The sequence below is a fragment of the Drosophila rhopaloa genome, unplaced genomic scaffold, assembly GCF_018152115.1.
Source record: "Drosophila rhopaloa isolate 14029-0021.01 unplaced genomic scaffold, ASM1815211v1 contig_203, whole genome shotgun sequence".
Taxonomy (NCBI): Eukaryota; Metazoa; Arthropoda; class Insecta; order Diptera; family Drosophilidae; genus Drosophila; species Drosophila rhopaloa.
The window spans coordinates 2,490,519-2,513,189 of NW_025335088.1; the positions used below are offsets into that span (position 1 = coordinate 2,490,519).

The 22,671-nt window shown below is 33.9% G+C and overlaps 1 protein-coding gene across 8 annotated transcripts; it reads left to right on the forward strand.

Moving 5' to 3' along the window:
• Positions 1-1,250: 1,250 nt before the first annotated feature.
• Positions 1,251-22,620, forward strand: LOC108038871 (tau-tubulin kinase homolog Asator). 8 transcript variants are annotated; one of them, XM_044460684.1, is made up of 15 exons: positions 1,251-1,284; positions 2,269-2,442; positions 7,043-7,517; positions 8,194-8,559; positions 8,641-9,030; positions 9,095-9,301; positions 12,446-12,514; positions 12,593-12,925; positions 12,980-13,741; positions 13,949-14,076; positions 15,540-15,684; positions 15,884-16,277; positions 18,482-19,102; positions 19,941-20,040; positions 20,099-22,620. In XM_044460684.1, the coding sequence occupies exons 2-15, from the start codon at positions 2,420-2,422 to the stop codon at positions 20,322-20,324; spliced, it is 4,239 nt and encodes a 1,412-aa protein (XP_044316619.1). In that variant the 5' UTR covers positions 1,251-1,284; positions 2,269-2,419; the 3' UTR covers positions 20,325-22,620. The 8 variants fall into 8 exon arrangements, with proteins under 8 accessions (XP_044316619.1, XP_016971222.2, XP_044316623.1 ...); XM_017115733.2 differs by lacking the exon at positions 1,251-1,284 and adding an exon at positions 1,942-2,185; XM_044460686.1 differs by lacking the exons at positions 1,251-1,284; positions 2,269-2,442 and adding an exon at positions 6,738-6,974 and having other exon boundaries at positions 12,593-12,665; positions 12,798-12,925.
• The last annotated feature ends 51 nt before the right edge of the window (positions 22,621-22,671 follow it).

Here is a 22,671-nt window from a genome sequence, read left to right on the forward strand (position 1 = left end):
GTTTTAATACCCTTGCAGACGAAAAGAATAGGGTATACATAAATAAATTAGATTTGCATAGTTTCATGCCAATAGCTTTTATACTGCAAAAAGTCATATAAAAATAGAAAAGAGGGATATTTTCGCCGCCTTAACAAATTATTACTACGGAAGCTTTAAGATATAGACGTCCGATTGGCAAGCGCTTCTACCCTGATCAAGATATGCGTAAATAAATAAGACTTGGAAAAATTTATGTCAATAGCTCAAACATCAAATTTGGACTGATTTCACCCTATTGTTCCTATGGGAGCTATGGGATATAGACGTCCGATCGGGGCGATTTTCCAACTCGATCTGCGTACATGTTTTAGAACGGCTGTGAAAGTTTCAGATCGCTAGCTTTTAAACTGAGCTCGCAAATGGTATTGAAACAGACGGACAGACGGACATGGCTATATCCACACCCCTATTGATTCTGATCAAGAATGTATATACTTTATAGGGTCGGAAACGTCTCCTTCACTGCGTTTCAAACATCTGTCCAAAATTATACCCTCTGCAAGGGTATAAAAAGGTGTTTATTTTTTCCTTAAGGAGAAGAAACTATAGGTAAATAGGGCAACTCATGTTTGCCAATAAATTTCGAATTAGGCAATGGTTTTTTTAATCTCGACCTTAAATTTAAAATTAAGCTTTCATCGTACTCTGCCATTGAATAGTTTTATCAATAAATTTAATCGAGAGGCGGGTTGGGAATTTAAACATAACTTCCAAACGAAGTATAATTATAACGGGCGAGCTAGGCCAAGTAAAAACTTGAAAATAAATATTTTAGTTCAAGTAGTTCCCTTAATGCACAACAAAGCAATTTATCAATAAAGGGAATACCATGAGTAAACATCCATATTCATTCATTCGAGTTCACCTGTTGCTATCTATAGTAATTGTAGTGATAGTTTCGAACTTTATTCGGCCGCTTTATCTACAAATATGGACCTTCTAAATCGTTTTACAGTTTGGCTTTAAAAACTATTACAAAGAAGTAATTCATATTAAATAATTAAGTCCGATCAGAAATTATATAACTCTTGGAATAGCCCTTGTTAGGCCGATCATCTCAATAGTAGCAAGTTTTGTCCGACTAAAGATAGCTCTTAATTTCTGTTTATGTTATGCACTTATACACACAAAAGCGAATACGCGAACAGTATATATATATACATACATATGTATACATATGGTGCACAGAAATGCCGAAAGATTTAGTAAGAAGTCTTCGGTGAAAGAATAATTTCGTTTCAGGTGAAAGCATTTGTTGACTGTTTTAAAGATTTTGCATAAGAATATATTTTTTTAATTCAAAATAAATATAGTGGCCTTAAAATATTTGTTTTGACTAATTTGATAAATTCCAACCTTTATAATCGCAAGACTTTAATATAACTTTCTGTAAAAAAGTTAAAAAGTGTATAGTGTTAGTTTTACAATTATATATTAAACATTAGGGTAGTGGCTCATGTGTACAAATGTATTTACATATATTAAAATGGACAAAATTCGAATCACGTGAATCCCGCGGCGATATTCGTTCGATTTTCGTATTGAACTCATCTACAATTGAATCAGAGATTTAAAAATAGATTTAACAAAATTCCACATGCTTGCCTACTTAACGTAAATAAACGTAATCATAAATAAAATCATATATGTATGTATGTGCGCGATATGCAGTGATCTATACAATTGTATAAGTACATATGTGAATTTAAGTGTATATATATATATATATATATATATATGTATATATATATATATATATATGTATATATATATATATATATATATATATATATATATATATATATATATATATGTATATATATATATATATATATATATATATATATATATATATATATATATATATATATATATATATATATATATATATATGTATATTTAATGATTTAAATACACACTGTGGTGTTGGCAAGGGGGTAACCTACATATGTATACATATATGAATAGTACATAAATGTGCATAAAACTGCATTTCAAAATAATAAACTTACAAGACCCAAATACATCAAATAATTCTTTAACGGTTTCAAAACTAAGGCATGTTTTTATAATTTAAATTTGGAGCATAAAAGATTGTCGTCATGAATTGATTTTTTTTTAAATTGAGTGTTCCATCTTTCGAGTGAGTACCGTATACATATTGTTTTTTCTCTATATATTCATACGTATGTGCTCAAATTAATAAATTGTATATGTATTTTAAAGGTGTGAACGTACAGATGCAAAGGAGTGAAATATTTTTTCGTCACCTAAATTTATTAGACCCAGGAATAGAAAGTGAAAACAAAGCACAAATATATGCAAAGCACTTTAACAACAATCCACCCAACTAAATACAACCCAGACTGCAGCCAACATGCATTTACAGGATTACCTCAGGTATGTTTTAAGCTTGAGTGATTCCAAAAGAAAAAGAAATTCAAACAAAATAATAATCGAGCAATATTCGTTATTAATCGATAGGCAAAAGCCAAATCGAATAGGTCCTGCCGCCTATATGTACATATATTAAGGAGCATGCGCTTTGCGCAATTACCGCCTGGAAAATGGGAGCTTATTCATTGTCAGCTGGCTTTGCGTTAAATTAATAGGGAAACTTTACTTGGACGGGAAAGCTCACAGAAGCTAACAAATCGATACATGTATTTTATTTCCGTGAAAATGCTTAAATATATAATAGCAAACTTATCTTATGTGAATTAAGTAGTAATATGTTGTGCACAAAATCAAAGCATCAAAGTGAATAGAAGCAAGCCCAATGTATAATTCTGTTAAACATTACCAATAAAGGGATTTCTTGGATTAAAACATTTTATAATTGTGAACACTATATTCTACGGATTAGAAAAAAATGTGTAAAAAATAGTTGTGTATTAATATAAACAAAACCGTTCGAACATATTGCTATGCTAAAATTCAAACTCGCTTGGTATGTACAAATTTATTTTTAATAAGCTTCGCTTTCAAGCAACTAATTGCTCACTAAGGCTTACATACATATACAACATGTTAAATGTGTATATAAATTATAACTTTTTATTTCCTGAAATAAGGTCCAAGGGGAAATGCAATTAAGAAATCATGGTGAAAGAAAGTCATTAAATAAAATACACAAATCCAGTCCTGGAACATCCTCACGTTATGTTTTAAACCATTTTTAGCTCGAGTTGTAAGCTATTATAAAAATGGGGATGTTTTTGAAGGGTAAAAACAACAAAATACGTTCCTATGACACCGAAAACAGTCATTTTTAGAAGAAAATGTGTTCAGTGCTTTCTATAAAACCTTCGACAACTTACATAATTTATTTTTATTGCAATTACCTTAGAATATTCATAGTTATACAAATAGGAAAATGCAATTTAACAAATCGATAAAAAATCAAAAACTGGTAACGTTTTCAATGTAAATTTTCGAAGCCGGCTTAAAAACAGTTCTAGGGCTAATTTTGTTTTAAGCGCTCCTTAAGAATTTATCGACATGATAAAATTAAAGCTGAATTCAGAAGCCAATCCAAAAGTGCCGTGACCACAATTTTTTGAAGGGGGTCCCATAACTCCCTTTCAACAAGAAAGGATGTTTATATACCCTTGCATTATTACTTAAAACAATGGAGCTATGTCAATTTTGCACTGCATTTTGCCATCGTTTCTATTGTTTGATTTGACAAAAGATTTTGACAAAACTAAAAGCGTAATTCTAATATAGTATTATACCCTTGCAGAGGGTATTATAATTTTGGTCAGAAGTTTGTAACGCAGTGAAGGAGACGTTTCCGACCCTATAAAGTATATATATTCTTGATCAGGATCAATAGGGGAGTCGATATAGCCATGTCCGTCTGTCCGTCTGTCCGTCCGTCCGTCTGTCCGTCTGTCCGTCTGTTTCAATACCGTTTGCGAGCTCAGTTTAAAAGCTAGCGATCTGAAACTTTCACACTCGTCCTAAAACAAGTGTACGCAGATCAAGTTTGAAAACCCCCCGATCGGATGTCTATATCCTATAGCTCCCATAGGAACAATCGGATATAACTTGCAAGAATGGAAGATATTTCGCGCAGTGTAAAAGCTATTGACATAAATCTTTCCAAATCGTATTTTTTTATGCGTACCTTGATCAGGGTAAAAGCGCGTGACGATCGGACGTCTATATCCTATAGCTCCCATAGGAACAAAAGGGTAAAATCGGTTAAAATTTAATGATTTTTAGGATATTTCGCGCAGTATACAAGCTATTCCCATGAATCTTTCCAAATCGTATTTTTTTATGCATACCTTGATCAGGGTAAAAGCGCGTGGCGATCGGACGTCTATATCCTATAGCTCCCATAGGAACAAAAGGGTAAAATCGGTTAATATTTAATGATTTTTAGGATATTTCGCGCAGTATACAAGCTATTGACATGAATCTTTCCAAATTGTATTTTTTTATGCATACATTGATCAAGGTGAAGGCGCGTGCCGATCGGACGTCTATATCCTATAGCCCCCATAGGAACAATAGGGTGAAATCGGTCCAAATTTGATGATTATCAGAATATTTCGCGAAGTGTGTAAGCTACTATCATAAATTTTTCCAATTCTTATTTATTTACGCATATCTTGATTAGGGTAAAAGCGCTTGCCGCTCGGAAGTCTATATCTTAAAGGAGATAGGAAAAATTAATTAATTAATTTTAAGGCTGCGAAAGTATCCCTTTTTTTCTATTTGTATATGACATTTTTGCAGTATAAAAGCAATTAACTTGAAACGATGCAAATCTAGTTTACTTATGTATACCTTATTCCTTTCACTACTTTTTCACTTTTAGCAATTTCGGCAAAGTCTGCAAGGGTATTAAAACTTCGGCTTGCCGAAAACTAAATTAAACTAAATTAAACTAAAACTAAATTAATAGAAAAGAAAATGGCACTGGAATCTGAAGTCCTTCAGCCTTATATAGTATATAATTACTATATCTCAAAGAAATATTTTGTTAAATAATAAAGCCGCAAAATACAATTTTTTCAATTTAATTTATTTTTTTGTGTGTTTCTATGTGAGCTATATGATATATGTATTCCATAGTATTACCAAATGCCAAAGAACAAAAAAAAATTAAAATTAGAAAAATGTTGCGTTCAAGTTGAGTTTGTTTGAAATTTAGACCTTTTTTTTTAGATTTGTAATCCATATTTGGCTTATATGGGCACATATTACCATTAACAAAAAAACACAATAAAAAGCTTAATCAATTGCAAGGGATATCTTTTCATGAATTTGGTTATTTGACTTGCTGGGACACTTGTAATAAAGTAAATAAAATATATAGTTTTTATTCATGAAAATTATTTGATAATTTAAAGTTTATACCTGCACTAAATTCTTGCAGGCGATTTTTATGGTTTTTTGTTGTTGTGGATTTCCGTCCTCTGCTCTGATAACAGACATTTCAAATTAACAAAAAACAATGAAATTGTATTGTTTTTTAATTTCTTTGTACACAGACTTTATTTTAACTGCTTGTCAATAACCCCAGTTGATTGACAGTACGACCGTACCACACATAATTCTGATGAACTCTCCAAAATGCAGTCAGACTGGAAAGATTAAAGTTTTTCCGCTGGCGAACTTGTTTTTCGATGTGAGTACTAGGCTTTACCTTCTGTTTAAAAAAACAGCTGTTCGTAACTCAAGTTATGGAGTAGGCCCAATGTGGACAGGATTATCGAGTAAAGCCTAGTATTCAGATCGACAAACGAGTACGCTAACGTAAAAACTTTAATCTTTCCAGTGTGACCAAAATTTCGAAAATTCGTCAGAATAAAGCGTGCTACGGTCATACTGTCAATCAGCTGGGTTTGTAGACAAGCAGTTAAAATTCAAATATCGTATTTTCGGGAAGAGCCTTTAAAAGATATTAAATACCTTGGCAAGACAAGTCTGCCGCTGTACAAAGAAATTAAAAAACAATAATATTTAAATTTAACAGATGTTTTTTTTTTAATTTACTGCTAATTTTTTCCAAATTATTGTGTTTTTTTCGTACATTTTTGACCTAACACATTAACATTTTGCTCTAACAAGAGGCACCCCAGATAGTATTAATGTTATTTTGTCCTCACATGTAAACTCCTGCAGGTTTGCGGGTTTTTTGATTTTTTCCCTCCATTTTTTTTAAATGTTCGGTGAGAAGCGCACGATAAAAGATTAAATTTTTTAATCTTTTCGCTAGGGTTCACCCGAAGTTCATTTCCGCAGACGGCAACGCAATGAAATTTTCTGGGTTTTTTTCGTCGATCTAAGTACCGAGGTGGAAAAAAGGCCCGACGGAAAGTGAACGCCAGCAGTTTGCCTCTCGCTCTCTCTCATGACTGGCGTACAGTTTTCGTCGATCTGAGTACTAGGCTTTATAAACATAATCACTTCTGCCTTGAGGGTGGTACGGCGACAGAATCTTCCCAAACTTACGAAGTACCTCTCGGACTCACATGAAATTCACCGCCGTTGCCCTCACTACCAGTTGAACATCTGAAAATATGTTAATAGAGTTAATAATTCATTATTATATGAGTTTTATGTTATACTTCATGCGTTTCCTTTACATTAGTGTTTTATAAAAAAAACATCGATAGTCACAAAAGATAATCGATGTTCTCAGAAATTTTAAAAACATCGATGTATCGATGTTTCTCCACCTCTATGGCAGTCCTAGTCTGTCTTTTGGTACCGAATTCTTTTAAAGAGTTTTTGAGAAAATTATAATGAATAAAACGTTGACTTATGCGATTCGGTCTCTTACCAGGCGGCCAAAATTATATGCATATACATCTTTTGTAGATCTTCCGGTCAAACTGTGTTTAAATGCGCCTTAGTTATGACCATAGTTATTTAATTGATATTCTAAGCAGTATGAGGATTGGATGGGTCCTGTAAGTTTCCTCTCAACCCATATTCAAATAACGAGCTTTAAACTTTACAATTCTCTCTTATTTTTCAGAAATGAAGAAAATGCGTCTGCGCCAGACGACAGTAATCATAATCATGCATGTCGGCCTTCCTCCAATCATGAGCAGTTTATAAGTCTTAACCGTGATTGTCAAAAGAATCTGTTGAGGCTTCATCCACCGCCGCCTTCAAAACCACCTCCTCTCGCGGGTGCTATCCTGCAATCTCGCCTTCTGCAACATATAAACTTGGGCGCGAATTCAGCAGAAACAGATGCATTAGAGGAGCACTGTAGAGGAGCCAATGTCCTTCAACGGTCGGCCACTTTGCCAGCGAAACATAACCGCTTAGGGGTTCGCAGCCGCGTGACTTTTAAAGTCCCATCGTCAACAACTCCTGCTCCTACTCCAGATCCAATCCAAATTCAGGTTGCTAGAACTGTGGTAGGTCCTAAGGAAAAGGAATCTAGCAAAATGACTTCAGAAGATTTGTTGCAGCCGGGCCATGTTGTAAAAGAGCGTTGGAAGGTGTGTGCTAAATTTAATATTTACCTACAATTGCGGTCAGAATAATACCACTTACAGATTGATAATCACTTGATACTTGATTAAATTATTGATGCTTTTGAGTAATAGTTTAGATGATTTTGAATACTTGGTATCAGGTATATTTCTATTATTGGTAAATTTAGTAAATTCCAAACAAAGAATTTATTATTTGTTATTAATGCCTGGTCTTGTACATATTACTTGTAATGTTTAAAGGAAGCGATTAAATTTAAATTTTTCACTTCAAAACCAAGAAAGAAAAGCTACTCCGGGCGTAGCCGAAGTTGATATACCCTTGCAGAATATTCTGTAAATTATATTCTCCAAAACTATTCATATGATGCATTCTTAATACTCATAGAAAATCCCAACTTCCTAACTTAACACCAAAGTTATGGCATTTCCGATCGTTCAGTTATATGGCGGCTAAAGGTAGGTCGGATTGATTGGCCAAAAATAAAACCCATATATAACGTACTTAAGTTTTAGTTTTAATTAGATATTTAAATAAATTTGTATTAGGATGTACCTATAATCATAAATATTCGAGTTTAATAGGGATAATGATTTGTGCTATTATTTTGAGTGCAACTGTGGCAATTTGTGCAACATTAACTGATTTTGAAAACATATTTTTTATTTTCATACCTTGAAGGTGGTGCGTAAAATCGGCGGTGGCGGTTTTGGAGAAATTTACGAGGGACAAGACCTTATTACACGTGAACAGGTCGCCCTCAAAGTAGAATCTGCCCGCCAGCCCAAGCAGGTGCTTAAAATGGAAGTGGCCGTTCTAAAGAAATTGCAGGGGAAGGAGCACGTATGTCGATTTATTGGATGCGGCCGAAATGATCGATTTAACTATGTCGTGATGCAGCTTCAAGGAAAGAATTTAGCCGAGCTCCGTCGTGCTCAGCCGCGTGGCGCATTTTCGCTCAGTACAACACTTAGGTTAGGGTTACAAATTCTCAAGGCCATTGAATCTATACATTCTGTGGGCTTTCTTCATCGTGATATTAAACCGGTAATAGTTTTTTTGTGCCCTATTATTTGTATTAAAGTTTTAATGCTTTGGTGACGAATATATTTTCTTTTTTCATTTTAGAGCAACTTTTCTGTGGGTCGTTTGCCTTATAATTGTCGACGTGTCTATATGCTAGACTTTGGATTGGCGCGTCAGTATACCACTGGTACTGGTGAAGTGCGGTGTCCAAGAGCTGCAGCTGGTTTTCGCGGCACTGTTCGCTATGCTTCTATTAATGCACATCGCAATAGGGAAATGGGACGTCACGACGATCTGTGGTCACTTTTCTATATGCTTGTCGAATTTGTAAATGGTCAATTACCGTGGCGAAAAATAAAAGACAAGGAACAAGTTGGATTGACAAAGGAGAAATATGACCACAGAGTGCTGTTAAAGCATTTGCCGTCAGATTTAAAGCAATTTCTAGAACATATTCAATCTCTTACCTATGCAGACCGACCGGACTACGCGGTAATCCAATGATAAGCAGAATACAGGAACTCAATATAAAATATAAGTTTTTTTTCATTAACAGATGCTTATCGGTTTATTCGAGCGGTGTATGAAACGACGCGGCGTCAAGGAGTCTGATCCATATGACTGGGAAAAAGTGGATTCCTCGACGATTGGCAACTTAAGTACAACAACAGGAAACCCATCAGTTCCTGTTAAAAACGATTACATGCACGGGAACATAACACAAATGACTGTGGCAGCATCTAACGCAAGTGGCACGGAATACGTAAGTTCTCGTGCAAAAACTTTTATTTTAATACCTGGAATTAAAGTCGTTTAAGTAGAAAATTTGAAATAAAGTATGCTATATTTAATTAATTTTTTTTTATTGTTTTTTATTTCCATATAATACAACAAAATTTTTACAAACTTTTCATTGGTTTAAATGCAGTTATGTTTGGTAGTATTTTGGCATTTATTAAAGCACTTCATTATTTTTAAACTCCATTAGATAACACTTAAAACTAAGAAAAACTAAAAATACGGACTTTTTTATGTCACAGCTTATTTCGTGCAATGAACTTCATGTTAAATATATATTGACTATTAAATAACTTAATACTTTGTGTGGCCTCCCTTCTTGCACCCGCAAGAGGTCAATATCTAATAAAAACAAGAAAGGAAAGCTAACTTCGGGCGGAGCCGAAGTTGATATACCCTTGCAGAATTCTCTATAATAATATTCTCCAAAATTATTCCTATGATGCATTCTTAATACTCATAAAAAATCCAAACTTCCTAACTTTAAAAACACCAAAGTTATGGCATTTCGAATCGTTCAGTTATATGGCAGCTATAGGATATAGTCGGCCGATCCTTATGAAATTTGGTAGGTCGGATTGATTGGCCAAATATAAAACCCATAGAAAATCCCAACTTTCTAACTTTACAAACACCAAAGTTATGGCATTTCCGATCAATCAGTTATATGGCAGCTATAGGATATAGTCGGCCGATCCTTATGAAATTTGGTACGTCGGATTGATTGGCCAAATATAATACCCATAGAGAGTCCCAACTTCCTAACTTAACAAACAGCAGAGTTATGGCATTTCCGATCAATCAGTTATATGGCAGCTATAGGATATAGTCGGCCGATCCCGGCCGTTCCGACTTATATACTGCGTGCAAAGGAAAGAAGGGTGTGTGCAAAGTTTCAAGTCGATAGCTTTAAAACTGAGAGACTAGTTTGCGTAGAAACAGACAGACGGACAGACGGACATGGCTATATCAACTCAGGAGGTGATCCTGATCAAGAATATATATACTTTATAGGGTCGGAGATGCCTCCTTCACTGCGTTGCACACTTTTGACCAAAATTATAATACCCTCTGCAAGGGTATAATGAACTTAAAAAGGCTCTCTTGGAAGAATGGGCCAAGATTCCAAAGGAGACCACAGAAAAGTTGGTTTCTTCGATTCAAACTCGATTTAAGGATGTCATCAAATAGAATAGAGGCCCCACAAAGTGTTAAGTTATTTAATAGTCAATATATTTAACATGAAGTTCATTGCACGAAATTAGCTGATCGGTCGGCTATATTATATATGTGCCATAAGAATCGGAAAAATAATTTGTAAAAACTATACAACAACTTCTGTCATAATTTTATAATATATCGGATGTATATATATATACAGCTACTATAGAGTGAATTAAAAAATTAATTGGGAAGTAATAGATAAAGGTCATAACTTTTTTGTCTTTAGACATATTTATAAAAATCAATTTTTAGACGTTTTATAGAAATTTAAATTTTTATTATATCTGGAAAACAAAAAAAACTATTCGTCCTAAACAGTTGATTTACGTATAAAATTTAAATTGGTTCAGTTTACTTGAAATTTGAATATTTAAAAAAATGCAAAAAATGTTTACGCGTGCAGTTTTAGAACATGCATTTGAAAATCACACATTGGAATGTAAATAGTGTTTCCTGTAAACATTTTTTTTTTTACAATTTAATGCTGAATTGTAAAAAAAAAAATGTTTACAGGAAACACTATATATGTGCAAAATAACTACAAGTTTACTTTGAAACAAGAAATGAAAGCTAACTTCGGGCGGAGCCGGAGTTGATATACCCTTGCAGAATATTCAGTAAATTATATTCTCCAATATTATTCATATGCATTCTTAATACTCATAGAAAATCCCAACTTCATAATTTTAAAAACACCAAAGTTATGGCATTTCCAATCGTTCAGTTATATGGCAGCTATAGGATATAGTCGGCCGATCCGTATAAAATTTAGTAGGTCGAATTGAAAAGCCAAATATAAAAAAAAGAAAGAAAAAAAACCATAAAAAATCCAAACTTCTTTACTTCAAAAACACCAAAGTTATGCCATTTCCGATCGTTCAGTTATATGGCAGCAATAGGATATAGTCGATCGATCCCGGCCGTTCCGACTTATATACTGCGTGCAAAGGAACGAATGGTGTGTGAAAAGTTTCAATTCGATATCTTTAAAACTGAGAGACTAGTTCGCGTATAAACAGACAGACGGACATGATTATATCAACTCAGGACTCGATCCTGTTCAAGAATATATATACTTTATAGGGTCGGAGATGTCTCCTTCACTGCGTTGCACACTTTTGACCAAAATTATAATACCCCCCTGCAAGGGTATAAAATCCAAAGATTTGCAAATGATTAAACAAATTTAAGATCCTAAGACTTTTTCGCATTTTCAAGCAAGAAGTGTTGATTCATTAATTAAGATAGAAAAGCATATAAATTTCAAACATTGTTATAGAAAGTAATAGAAACAAGAAACGATTACATTTCGATTTCTATGCCTTTATTATTCAGATTTGTTTTAATTTTTATTTTTTTAATTTTTTGATTTTCCTATAGGAGCTATATGATATAGATGTCCAATTTAAATTTAATTATAACCGTAACTCCATAGTATTTAAATATTTCCTAACCACAAAGAACAAAAAAAAAATTAAAAGCAATAGCGGATCGACAGCCCAAAATCGACGCAGCTTCATTGTTTTTAGTAATATAGGTAGAGAAATCGAAATTTGGTCCTTTTGTAATAACTGCAAGGGTATATAAACTTTGGATTGCCAAAGTGTGCTTCCTTTCTTGTTTTAATTTGTTTTCCGATTGTTTTTATGGAAGCTATATGATATGTAGCCCGATCCGGCTTGTTCCGATTTTTGACATGTACATTTTTAATAAATTGCGGTTCAATAATTTTTTCCCTATCAAATAGTGATCAAAATCGAATGCATGATTTATTTTTTAAGTTATAATAACTTATTTTTATAATCAATTACCCTTTTTAGTTCTTTGCTATATTAACAAAAATGAATACAGATAGTATTTCCTTTATTGGAAATCTTTTGAACAGGTGCGAAAGCGAGCTGATATCGAAACCGCTCATATTACAGCGACCGAACCATTAAATATGAAGGAAAAAGTAAGCGCATAAAAATAAATTATTATGTTAATTTATTTTCATGAATAAATATTTTCAACCTAATTTTTTCTTTTAAAGGTTGATAAAAACTGCAATGCAACCTCACTAGCGCCGAAAACAAAGGGATCTGGCGAAGTCAACGTACAACACGGTAATACAACAAATAATCAAAACATTACACCAAAAGCGATGCTGCAACAGCATTCTACGCTACCCACAAACTCCCAAGTGGTATTACCTAATATTCAAAGTGCGCCAATTAATTTACCAATGGTTGGTATAGGAAGCAACGATGTTCAGGTAATGGTTCCACAATCAGCAATTCACCCAAAGAACACCCAGGCGCAAAACGGGGCTGGATCCTTTTCAACAACAAATCAAAACAACTCTGCCCCGGTGTATGGAAATTCTGTAAGTTTAAAAATATCATCTTTGCAGGTGTTTTTTTTAATAATTTGTTTACAGTTTCCACAGTTGGAAGATAAAGCACCTATCAAGTTTTTGCCAACGAAATCAAATGCAGAGTGCGAAAGTATAGTTGACGTCGTTGCCAAGAGTATATTTGAGCCGAAAACCATAGATTTAATGAAAAAACTCACTTCGCCAGAGTTAGCCAATAAGCTAATACAAAAGTCAGGAGAAGTGACAAACGAGGAGGGCTCTGAAGTCAAGAGGGCATTGGAAGAACAAAAATCTACGTTTGGACGTCTTCGTGTGCTCACAGCGCCCCCAATGAGTGTACATGATCTAACTGCGGGTGGCGGCCATAGCCAACAGGGGTCTGATTTATTAATAAAACAAGAAGCAAATGCTCAGTTTTCGACTAGCACCAATGCTGGCCCCGTGGCCGGGAACAGCTCGTCCTCAAAATTTGCCATCAACCACCATGGTCAAATTTTTGGAATGGCTGGCATGCCGCCAGTAAATCGACGATCGGCAACATCAACCAACTTACGGCCATCTTCCTCTGGAGCAAACAGCAGTTCAATTCAAAGGATAAATAGCGGATCGACCGGTGGTGGAGGTGTTGGCACTGGAAGCAACACCGCCAGAAGCAGTGTTGCTGGTGATCATTCTGTCACCCAATTTGCTTTAATCGACGACGAAAACGTGTCAGCATTACAACAGGTAACCAAAGGCGGAGCCCTCACGCTGGCATCCCAATGGAAGAGTCAGTTTGATGACTCAGAGGACACTACGGATAACGAATGGAACAGAGAACCACAGGTAAAATAAAACCCCTACTAAAAATATCTGAAGCTCTTAAAATGTCTTCCTGTAGTCGTAAAGACCATTTTTGGTCACTTTCGCCAAATATTTAATAATCATATTTAAACTAATAATTGCTAGCATGGGCTTACAATTGTTTTCAAAATGTATTAACCCAAATATATAAAAACATGATAAGTATACCAACTACATTTCGCCTCGCAGTCGCAACCCAATTTGGAGAAATTGATTAAAGTGCCCTTTAATGAAGCCAAACAATTTTCAAAACATGTCGACGCTGATACAGGCAAAACATCTAATATCCTAATTAAAGGAAAAGACATCCCGAAGAGGTAAGTGCACTTATGGTTCACCTTATTATTATTAATACTACTTTAGTGGCCGAGTATACATAAGTCGGAATTGCCGTTATTTTTTGTCATGAACTCTAGTTTTCATTTTACGGGCTTTAAATTTGGAAATAAATTATTGAGACTATATTGGAATTTCGGTTATTTTTTCATACACAATATTAGTATTTTTATATTCTCATTAAATGCATTCATTATGAGTGTAACTGTGATGAAAGCTAAGTGCAAAACAAACTTCTGTTATAGAAGAAATTCAAATATAACAAGAAAGGAAAGCTAACTTCGGGCGGAGCCGAAGTTGATATACCCTTGCAGAATGCTCTGTAAATCGGATCGGTTGGCCAAAAATAAAACCCATAAAAAATCCCAACTTCCTAATTTTAAAAACACCAAAGTTAATGGCATTTTCAATCGTTCACTTATGTGGCAGCTATAGGATATAGTCGTTATGAAATTTGGTAGGTCAGATTGATTGTCCAAAAAAATAAAACCCATGAAAAATCCCAACTTCCTAACTTTACAAACACCAAAGAAATGGCATTTCCGATCAATCAGTTATATGGCGGCTATAGGTTATATTGTCGATCAATTAGATATCTTTAAAACTGAGAGACTAGTTCGCGTAGAAACAGACAGACGGACATGCTTATATCAACTCAGGAGGCGATCCTGATCAAGAATATATATGCTTTATAGGGTCGGAGATGTCTCCTTCACTGCGTTGCACACTTTTGACCAAAATTATAATACCCTCTGAAAGGGTATAAAAATGAGTTGTTTTAAGAGGAATGTGAGAAGTTTATAAGTAAAAGTTGAAAAGAAAAGGAATGTGATTAAAAGTCAAATAAAAAGATATTCACCTTCCATTTTTATTGGTCATAGGATGACTAGCAGTTTCTATCATGTGAAATTTATTATGTTTCTCTAAGTTGTTTCTTTTTTATACCCTTGCAGAGGGTATTACAATTTCGGTCAAAAGTTTACATTTACAGACATACTATAAAGTATATATATTCTTGATCAGCATCACCAGGAGAGTCGATCTAGCCATGTCCGTCCGTCCGTTTCTACGCAAATATAGGCTTAGAAATCGAAATGTAGTCGTTTTGTAATAACTGCAAGGGTATATAAACTTCGGCTTGCCGAAATTTACTTCCTTTCTTGTCTTAAATTATTTTTCACACCTTTTTCCATTAAAGATTTACAGACAGTGCTAAAATTGTAAAAATTTAAGTAAAGTAGTTCCTAACGTGCTCAGTGTTTTTTGCTTTATATATAGAGACAAATCTATATTGTTTATATTTGTTTGCGATTCCAAAAGAATTTTTCGGGAGTGAAAACTGGAACGAGGTCTTCGTAAAATATGTATTTAACTATTTCTTAAATGACTTATATTTGGTATTTATAATTTTAAAAAATGTGATTCCTGATTTAACTTACCTTAGGTACACACTGAACATAACTGGAATTGAAAACTATGAAGCTTTGAGAATCTCCATACCACACTGCTGGTCTGAGCCCGCAATGGGTAATGTATTACGAAAAGACTTGGAACCACCGGCTGTGCAACAAGCCGCATTTGATGACACAGTAAGCATACTAAATAATTACCCACGTTCAGAAATAAAACAAAAACTTTTTTGATGTGATTTTTGTATAACTTTATCGGAAGACATTTTAAGTATCTTAAGGCCAAACCAGGCAAAAAAAATAACGTGAAAACAATTTCATTGTCAATTATGCTCGCAAAAACTGAACTTGTAAATATATTAATTATTTAAACTTTCAGGTTTATCGCATGGATATAGCGAGAAATGTTTGCGTGAGGGAAGCTCATTCGGAAATCACTCCTTTGGCTAAAGTTGTGCCTACCACTTCCTTGGTTTCCAGGAATGTCTTACCTTTCCATTTTAAAGAGGACACTGCATTTCAGCTAAATACATCAAATGATGACCGAACCAAATCAAAACATCGAAGCAGCCTTCCTAATGTTTCAATTACTGATATTTTTGACGACCAGCCGATGCAATCAAATTCTGACGCTATGCTTATAGAAGACTCCACTAAACCCTGGCAGGTACAGACAACATCTTGTCAAAGAAGTAATTTACCTTTGAGCGCAGAAATCCAGGAAAACAATGGTTGTATTAGTGGTCGTTTGGAAATTCGGGTTATTCCAAAAGGTAATTATTATATTCTAACTCATTATTTTGCTTTCTAGGCTTTACGGATTTTAGTTAAGTATTTGGTACATAATGTATATTTTTAACATATTTTGATATTAATATAATATCCTATTTATATGCCAAAGGGAATTTAAAGCATATATATTTAAAGTATATATTCATGATCAGCATCATTACGAAATTTTATGTAGTCTTTTCAGTTTTGAAGCGAACTGCATGAAATTTTCCCTACTATGTTATATAACTGTAATTTCTGGCCGCTTCGCATTTGGGCGAGGGAGTTGCGTGCTGTCTAGGAACGGGTCTTCCAAGTATCCAATAGTCAGCTATGCGCAATTTTGTCAGTCTTCTTCTGTTCATAAGTCTCGATAGTGTCAGGGTAAGTCTGTTTGTATGTGTGAGAAGGGTTGTTCTGTAACGTGTGGCAGTAATAGTGTTAGATGTAAAGACAGCATTTATTTTGAGATCTCGAAATAAAGTGGTATGGGGCGTTTATCGTTAGACTTAAAATTTTGCTTGGCATGATTCAGTTAGTGTTATGGTGGCAGTACCATAAAGTGAATTTCCTAAGAAAGGGAAGGGGAGAGACCACTGCCCCAACGAAGGAGCCGTCTCATCTTTCGAGCTTTTTGCCGAGTGGAAGCTCAGGCAGCCACAATATGCTGCTTCCAGGTAATTCGGCTGTCAATTCGGAGTGCACTTGTCGCCAGAAATGCAGTGTTATCTGCATATGTCTGTTGATGGGCAAAAGAAGGCCTGATGTGTATTTCGTAAAAGACCAGGGCCTATCACACTTATTTAAGGGACTTTAGCAATTATAAGGTTGTCAAATAACTCCCTTCCGCTTTTTTGCGCTTAATTCAATGCTTCATAAATATTGATACAGTGAACGGATTTAGCTAAAATATGCGCCGTTTTGTTCGATAACGTGTTCCCATTAAGACGGCCCCCTCGTAGAAAATTTACTCCTTATTTCCAAAAAACTCTGACAGCCACTTTTCACAACCCTCTTTTGAGCCCAACTTTACACCAGTAAGGGCATTCGCCATGGACATGGCACTATGTCCGGGCTATATGGTGGATGCAATAAAGTCTCCCATCCGAGCTCCAGTATCTTCTGACGAGTCATCAAAGAAGTGTGTGGTCTGGCGTTGTCCTGGTGAAACACTACACCCTTCCTGTTGGCCAATTCCGGTCGCTTCTGGTCGATCGCCAGCTTCAAGCAGTCCAGTTGTACGCAGCAGATGGTAAGATTAAGCGTCTGGCCATATGGGAGCAGCTCATAGTGTATGATTCCCTTCCAATCCCACCAAACACAGAACAAAACTTTCCTGGCCGCCAATCCCGGCATGGCCACTGTTTTGGACGATTCACCGGCCTTCAACCAAGATATTCTGTCCAACTGGAGTCAAATCATGCGGCACCCAAACATCCAGCTTTTTTTTGTATTCAGCCTTCTGCACATGGTTTAAAACGGTTTGGTGACTAACTCCTATCTCCTCGGCGATGTCACGAGATGTCACATGCCGGTCTAGCTCGATGTTTTCCATGATTTGATCGGTATTCGTCGTCACAGGTCTTCCGCCGGCTGGCTTATCCATGGTGTCCTTTTCACCGGCTCTGAATCGTCGAAACCATTCATCCCCTAAAACACCAATAATCTCACAGAATGTTTCTCCAGCGGATTTATCTTTTACAAAGAAACACTTTAAAACACCGCGAATTTCGGCGTTAGCGAACTCCATGTTTACACAACGAACATCCACATAGAAGGTTCTGCCAACAAGAAGATCATTGAGTCCGGAAATTGTTTTAAACCAAATTTCAATCCAAAACCAAATTTCGGTCCAACAGAAGTCGCTTTTGATTAAATTCAAATCCGCAGTGTTTTGCAAGACTTCTTGCAACGCATTTTCATTGCACTTGTTGAACTATTGGTCCAATGCGTTTTACCTTTATAAGTACTTCAATGTGGAATCAAAGCTCAAAAGGATATAATAATTTTGTTCCTTATATAATGTATTTCCTAGACAAGTACATATCACATTTTTTTAAGGAAATAAGTAAGAAAATAATACATTTTCTTAACACTTAGAATGACAAAATGGTTTAAACATAAAAATTTATACTGCTTATTAATTCAACAATTAATTTTGGGTGTTAATAAAGAACAACAAATTATTTTGTATTTCTTTATTTAGAAACTTCTCATCTGGATGACTCTGTTTACTATGATGCATTGGCAGCTGTTAAAAATACTTCAACCACAAATCAGGCCCACGACCTTTTTGATAAAGCCCATATTTACTGTGATGAATTAAAAAAAAAAGCTGAACTGATAGCTTCCCCAACAAATACAGCTAATAATTTGACGACACCAATCCACAAACACACTACCGAAAAGCCAATCGAAGCTAATTGCTGTAGCGTACATTCTGCCGATGTCAATAAACTAAAGTTAAACGGAAATAGTGAAACTTCTAACGCAATGAATGATCAAGAAAATGTCAATGCAGGTGACTCTATAACTCCATTGGCCAGAGACTGTACTGACGGTTACAGGGAAACTGATTCAGGATGCGATCTTCCACTACTGAATCCTAGCAAAATACCAGTACGCCAATCAAAATGTGCATCGTGGGCGGGGGCTGATACTACAATAAGTGTTTCTAAAACATTTGAGTCCATAAAAGCACCACAGGAAATCCCTCACAATCCACAAAATGACACGCCAAATTCCGTAAAGGATATTACACCAGTTCGTAAAAATACATACTCCATTGCTTTAGAATATCCTCCTAATATAACGGATCTTACACCAGGTTTGTCCTAAATGTCAGCTCTACTTATAAATGGTTTTGTATGCTATAAAAGCTATATAAGTGTGAATAAACATGCAGATTTTAAAATTTCCTTTTACGCACAAAAAATCCCTTTTGCCTTAAATATATACGGAAAAAATAACGCTCTGTATTTTTGTTCCTTGTGCCGTTGTTTAAAATGAATTGTTCAATATTTTGATTCTTGGCAGATGTCGCATTTTAATACAGAAAAACATTTCGTAATATCTCTGAAGAATCATATCACTAAGAAGTATTAATGCCCTTTCTAAGCACTTATATACAATTTAATTTTAATAATGTTATAAAAGGACTTACGGCTTCTCTAAGTTTAAAATTCGATGTTTTTGTATATTCATAATATGCTATGAAAATTAAAGTCGGCTGTGTGTCAGCATACAAATTTTTAGATTTCTTTATAATTTCTTTCGAGATATGCTTTCATCCAAGATATGCTCGTTGGAAATATATATTATTTAAATAATATATTAGCATGGTTTTAAATTTAAAGTTCGGAAACAAAAGTTATTATTATTATTTCTTAAAAATATTTATAGAAAAGTATATTATAATAGTTATTTAAAAACAGAACGATTTGCGGCCCACTTCCCACGTTGTCAATATGTGTAGCCAACTTGCGTTGCATGGACATCACAAGAATCTGAATGTTCAATTCCTGATATCTAGCTTAAGGTTCAGAAACATTCGGACAGATAGACTCTTCTGTTGATGCTGCTTATTATACTGGACATTTTTACTTTACAGACATAAAAACGCTGTTATTCACTTCGTTTAACACTGTTTTGTTTTAATAATTTAGGTTTACGTCGACGGAGGGAATCTACCGACGGAAAGTATGTCACAGACCCAACTCAACTGCAATTAAAATTCCAAAGGCCCCGATCACGAACTTCTAGCAGGTATGTCGTGAAATAAAATTGATCATTAAGTTTTAATTAAGCTTGCATATCTTTAAAGGACCCGTGGCATTTCCAATTCAATGTTAGGAAATTTTGATGATAACGGTACACTTATGACTAGACGTATTGGAGCCCAACTTGTTCAAAACGATGAATCAAATAATGTACCAACGAGTGAATATTCTGCTGAGCTACAACCTAAATGCAACATTTCGCCACCACCGGGGGATCCCAAAATGGAAAATAGTGCGCGGCTTCGTCGTTATAGACATAATTTAGAATAATCAATTAACTTCAGGTTTACAGTGAATCTATCAAACTCTCTCAACGTATACTTTTTTTAATATAGCTGTTTGGCAAACAAAAGAAGTGCCATTAACATCTTAAAATTGTTTAATGTAAACCTATTTTGCCACTGCAACAATTTACATTTTGTTTTAGAGATGGAATTTAACCAGTAGTAAATTAACCACCATTGGGGAGGCAAATTCAAAATTTTGAATTTTATAATTGTAACTGTTTGTTATCCAAGATATGCTCGTTGGAAATATATATTATTTATATAATATATTAGCATGGTTTTATTTTTATGATACAAATAAAACCGACCAATTAAAAAACGTAATGTACGGACAAAAGAAAAAACAATTATTTTTGGGAAAATTATCCAATGTTATATTCTAAACTTGAACTTCCATTCAGTCGACTGAGAAAATCTTTGGCCTTAATAGACTGAATAGAAGTTTGGTAACTTAAGTTTCGTTTTCTAGCCCTAATGGATGAATAAAAGTAGGTTTTAAATTGCGACATTTTTTAGGGGTTTTCAGCTTTATATCATATTTTGCTTTCATGAAAATAAGAAATAATTTTTTGGCTTTATTTTATAAATACTTATGAGCTCTAAAAAATTATGTTTTCTTACGTCCAACAAAAAATCATATTTTTCACCCGATAATGATGATTTAGCCTTACTTAAGCACAGTTTGTCACCACACTTTTGAAATGTTAGAAAATGACTTTTTTAATTAGTTTAAAATTATTAAAAGTCTTAAAATTGTCCGAAATAAAACACGAAAAAAAATATAAAACATATAATTATTTGTTAAGGATTTTATTTTAGAGAATGTTAGTTTTGGTCTTAAATAAGAGCTGATCCGATTTTATTCAAAGCAAATAATTATAATAAATAATTTTAATTATTTAAAAATAAATTTTAATAGGCCTAATCAACGCATTTATCAGACCTTTAGTTTTTTTCTGAACTGAAAACTGGAACAGGGACGTTAAATCAAACGAACGAATAAAAAAAGTAATTTCCTCACATTTAAAATAACGCGAGTACCAGAGCTAATGTAACAAAAGTGACAAGCTATGCTTATAAAAACTTACGTTATAATAATACTTCCGATGGCTAATATGTTGGTTTAACTATATTTATTATTTTTATTGTCAGATAAGAATATAAGACTATAATGTTCATAAAACTACATGCTAATATATAATTTTTTTAATATAGTTTTTAATAAATTGAAATAAGCAATTTTTATTGGATCCAGTTACAATTCTAGTGGTACCCAATTAGACAAATTGGTCAAGAACTGACAATTTTACGACATAAACAAATTCGTTATTTCGTTTTTTCTGGATTTCTTGAAATTAACCCAAATTACCATATTTAATGATGTCTACTAGGTAGATTTTTTTTATATCAACTAATTAACCATACGGAAATAGCGACATGGACATTTGTGTATATAGGAATCTATAGGAAATAATATACAACTGTGTTTTCAATCTTTGTCATAATGATTTGTACGGTGAAAATTAGATTTCAAAAGTGAGATAAAGAAAATTTAATTTTTAAAATTAAAGTTTATTTAAAAAATTTTAATTCATTTTCATGAACGTTTATTTTATTTGTCAAACGGCTGTATTATCAATAACGTTGAATACATAATTAATATTTTATTTTGAAATTAGTTCGAGCAGGTGCCATTTATTATGATTTAACATCCTTATGTAGTCTAAAACAGAACCATAATTTAAACCGTCGGATTTATGATCAGTCCGATGAAAGAATAATGCATTCATGAAAACACAAAAGGTCGTTAACTATAATTGGAACTAATATCTACCGGTTTAGACTATCGTAACACAAGTATTGGAGGCCTCAACAGATTTCTCTTCTAGCTAAATATCATATGTAATATTATAATTTATAAATCATAGAGTATAGAATACATTGTTGTAATCAAGTTGCAGATAATCTAGATGTTGCAAATTTGTAGTTATTTAAATTAACGTCAATAATAGAATGCTCCAAAATTTGAATTTTGTTATTTAGTTATACATTAATTGAAAATGATCCAGTTGTAATTTTAATTTCAGGGATGTGTGAAATTCTCGTTTGTCATTAACCTTACGAAGTGCTTTCTATGAAACTAAGTTTTTAATATTGTTTAAGTACACAAAATATGTTATAATACCGTTATTGATTTATTGTATATATTACGCTACTATCGCAAATGTAATTGATAAAATTAACCTCAATAAAGTGTAATATTAATTCTGATAATTCTACTCAATACTCTATTACAGCCTGACAAAACGGACATACCGAATAAAAGTTCA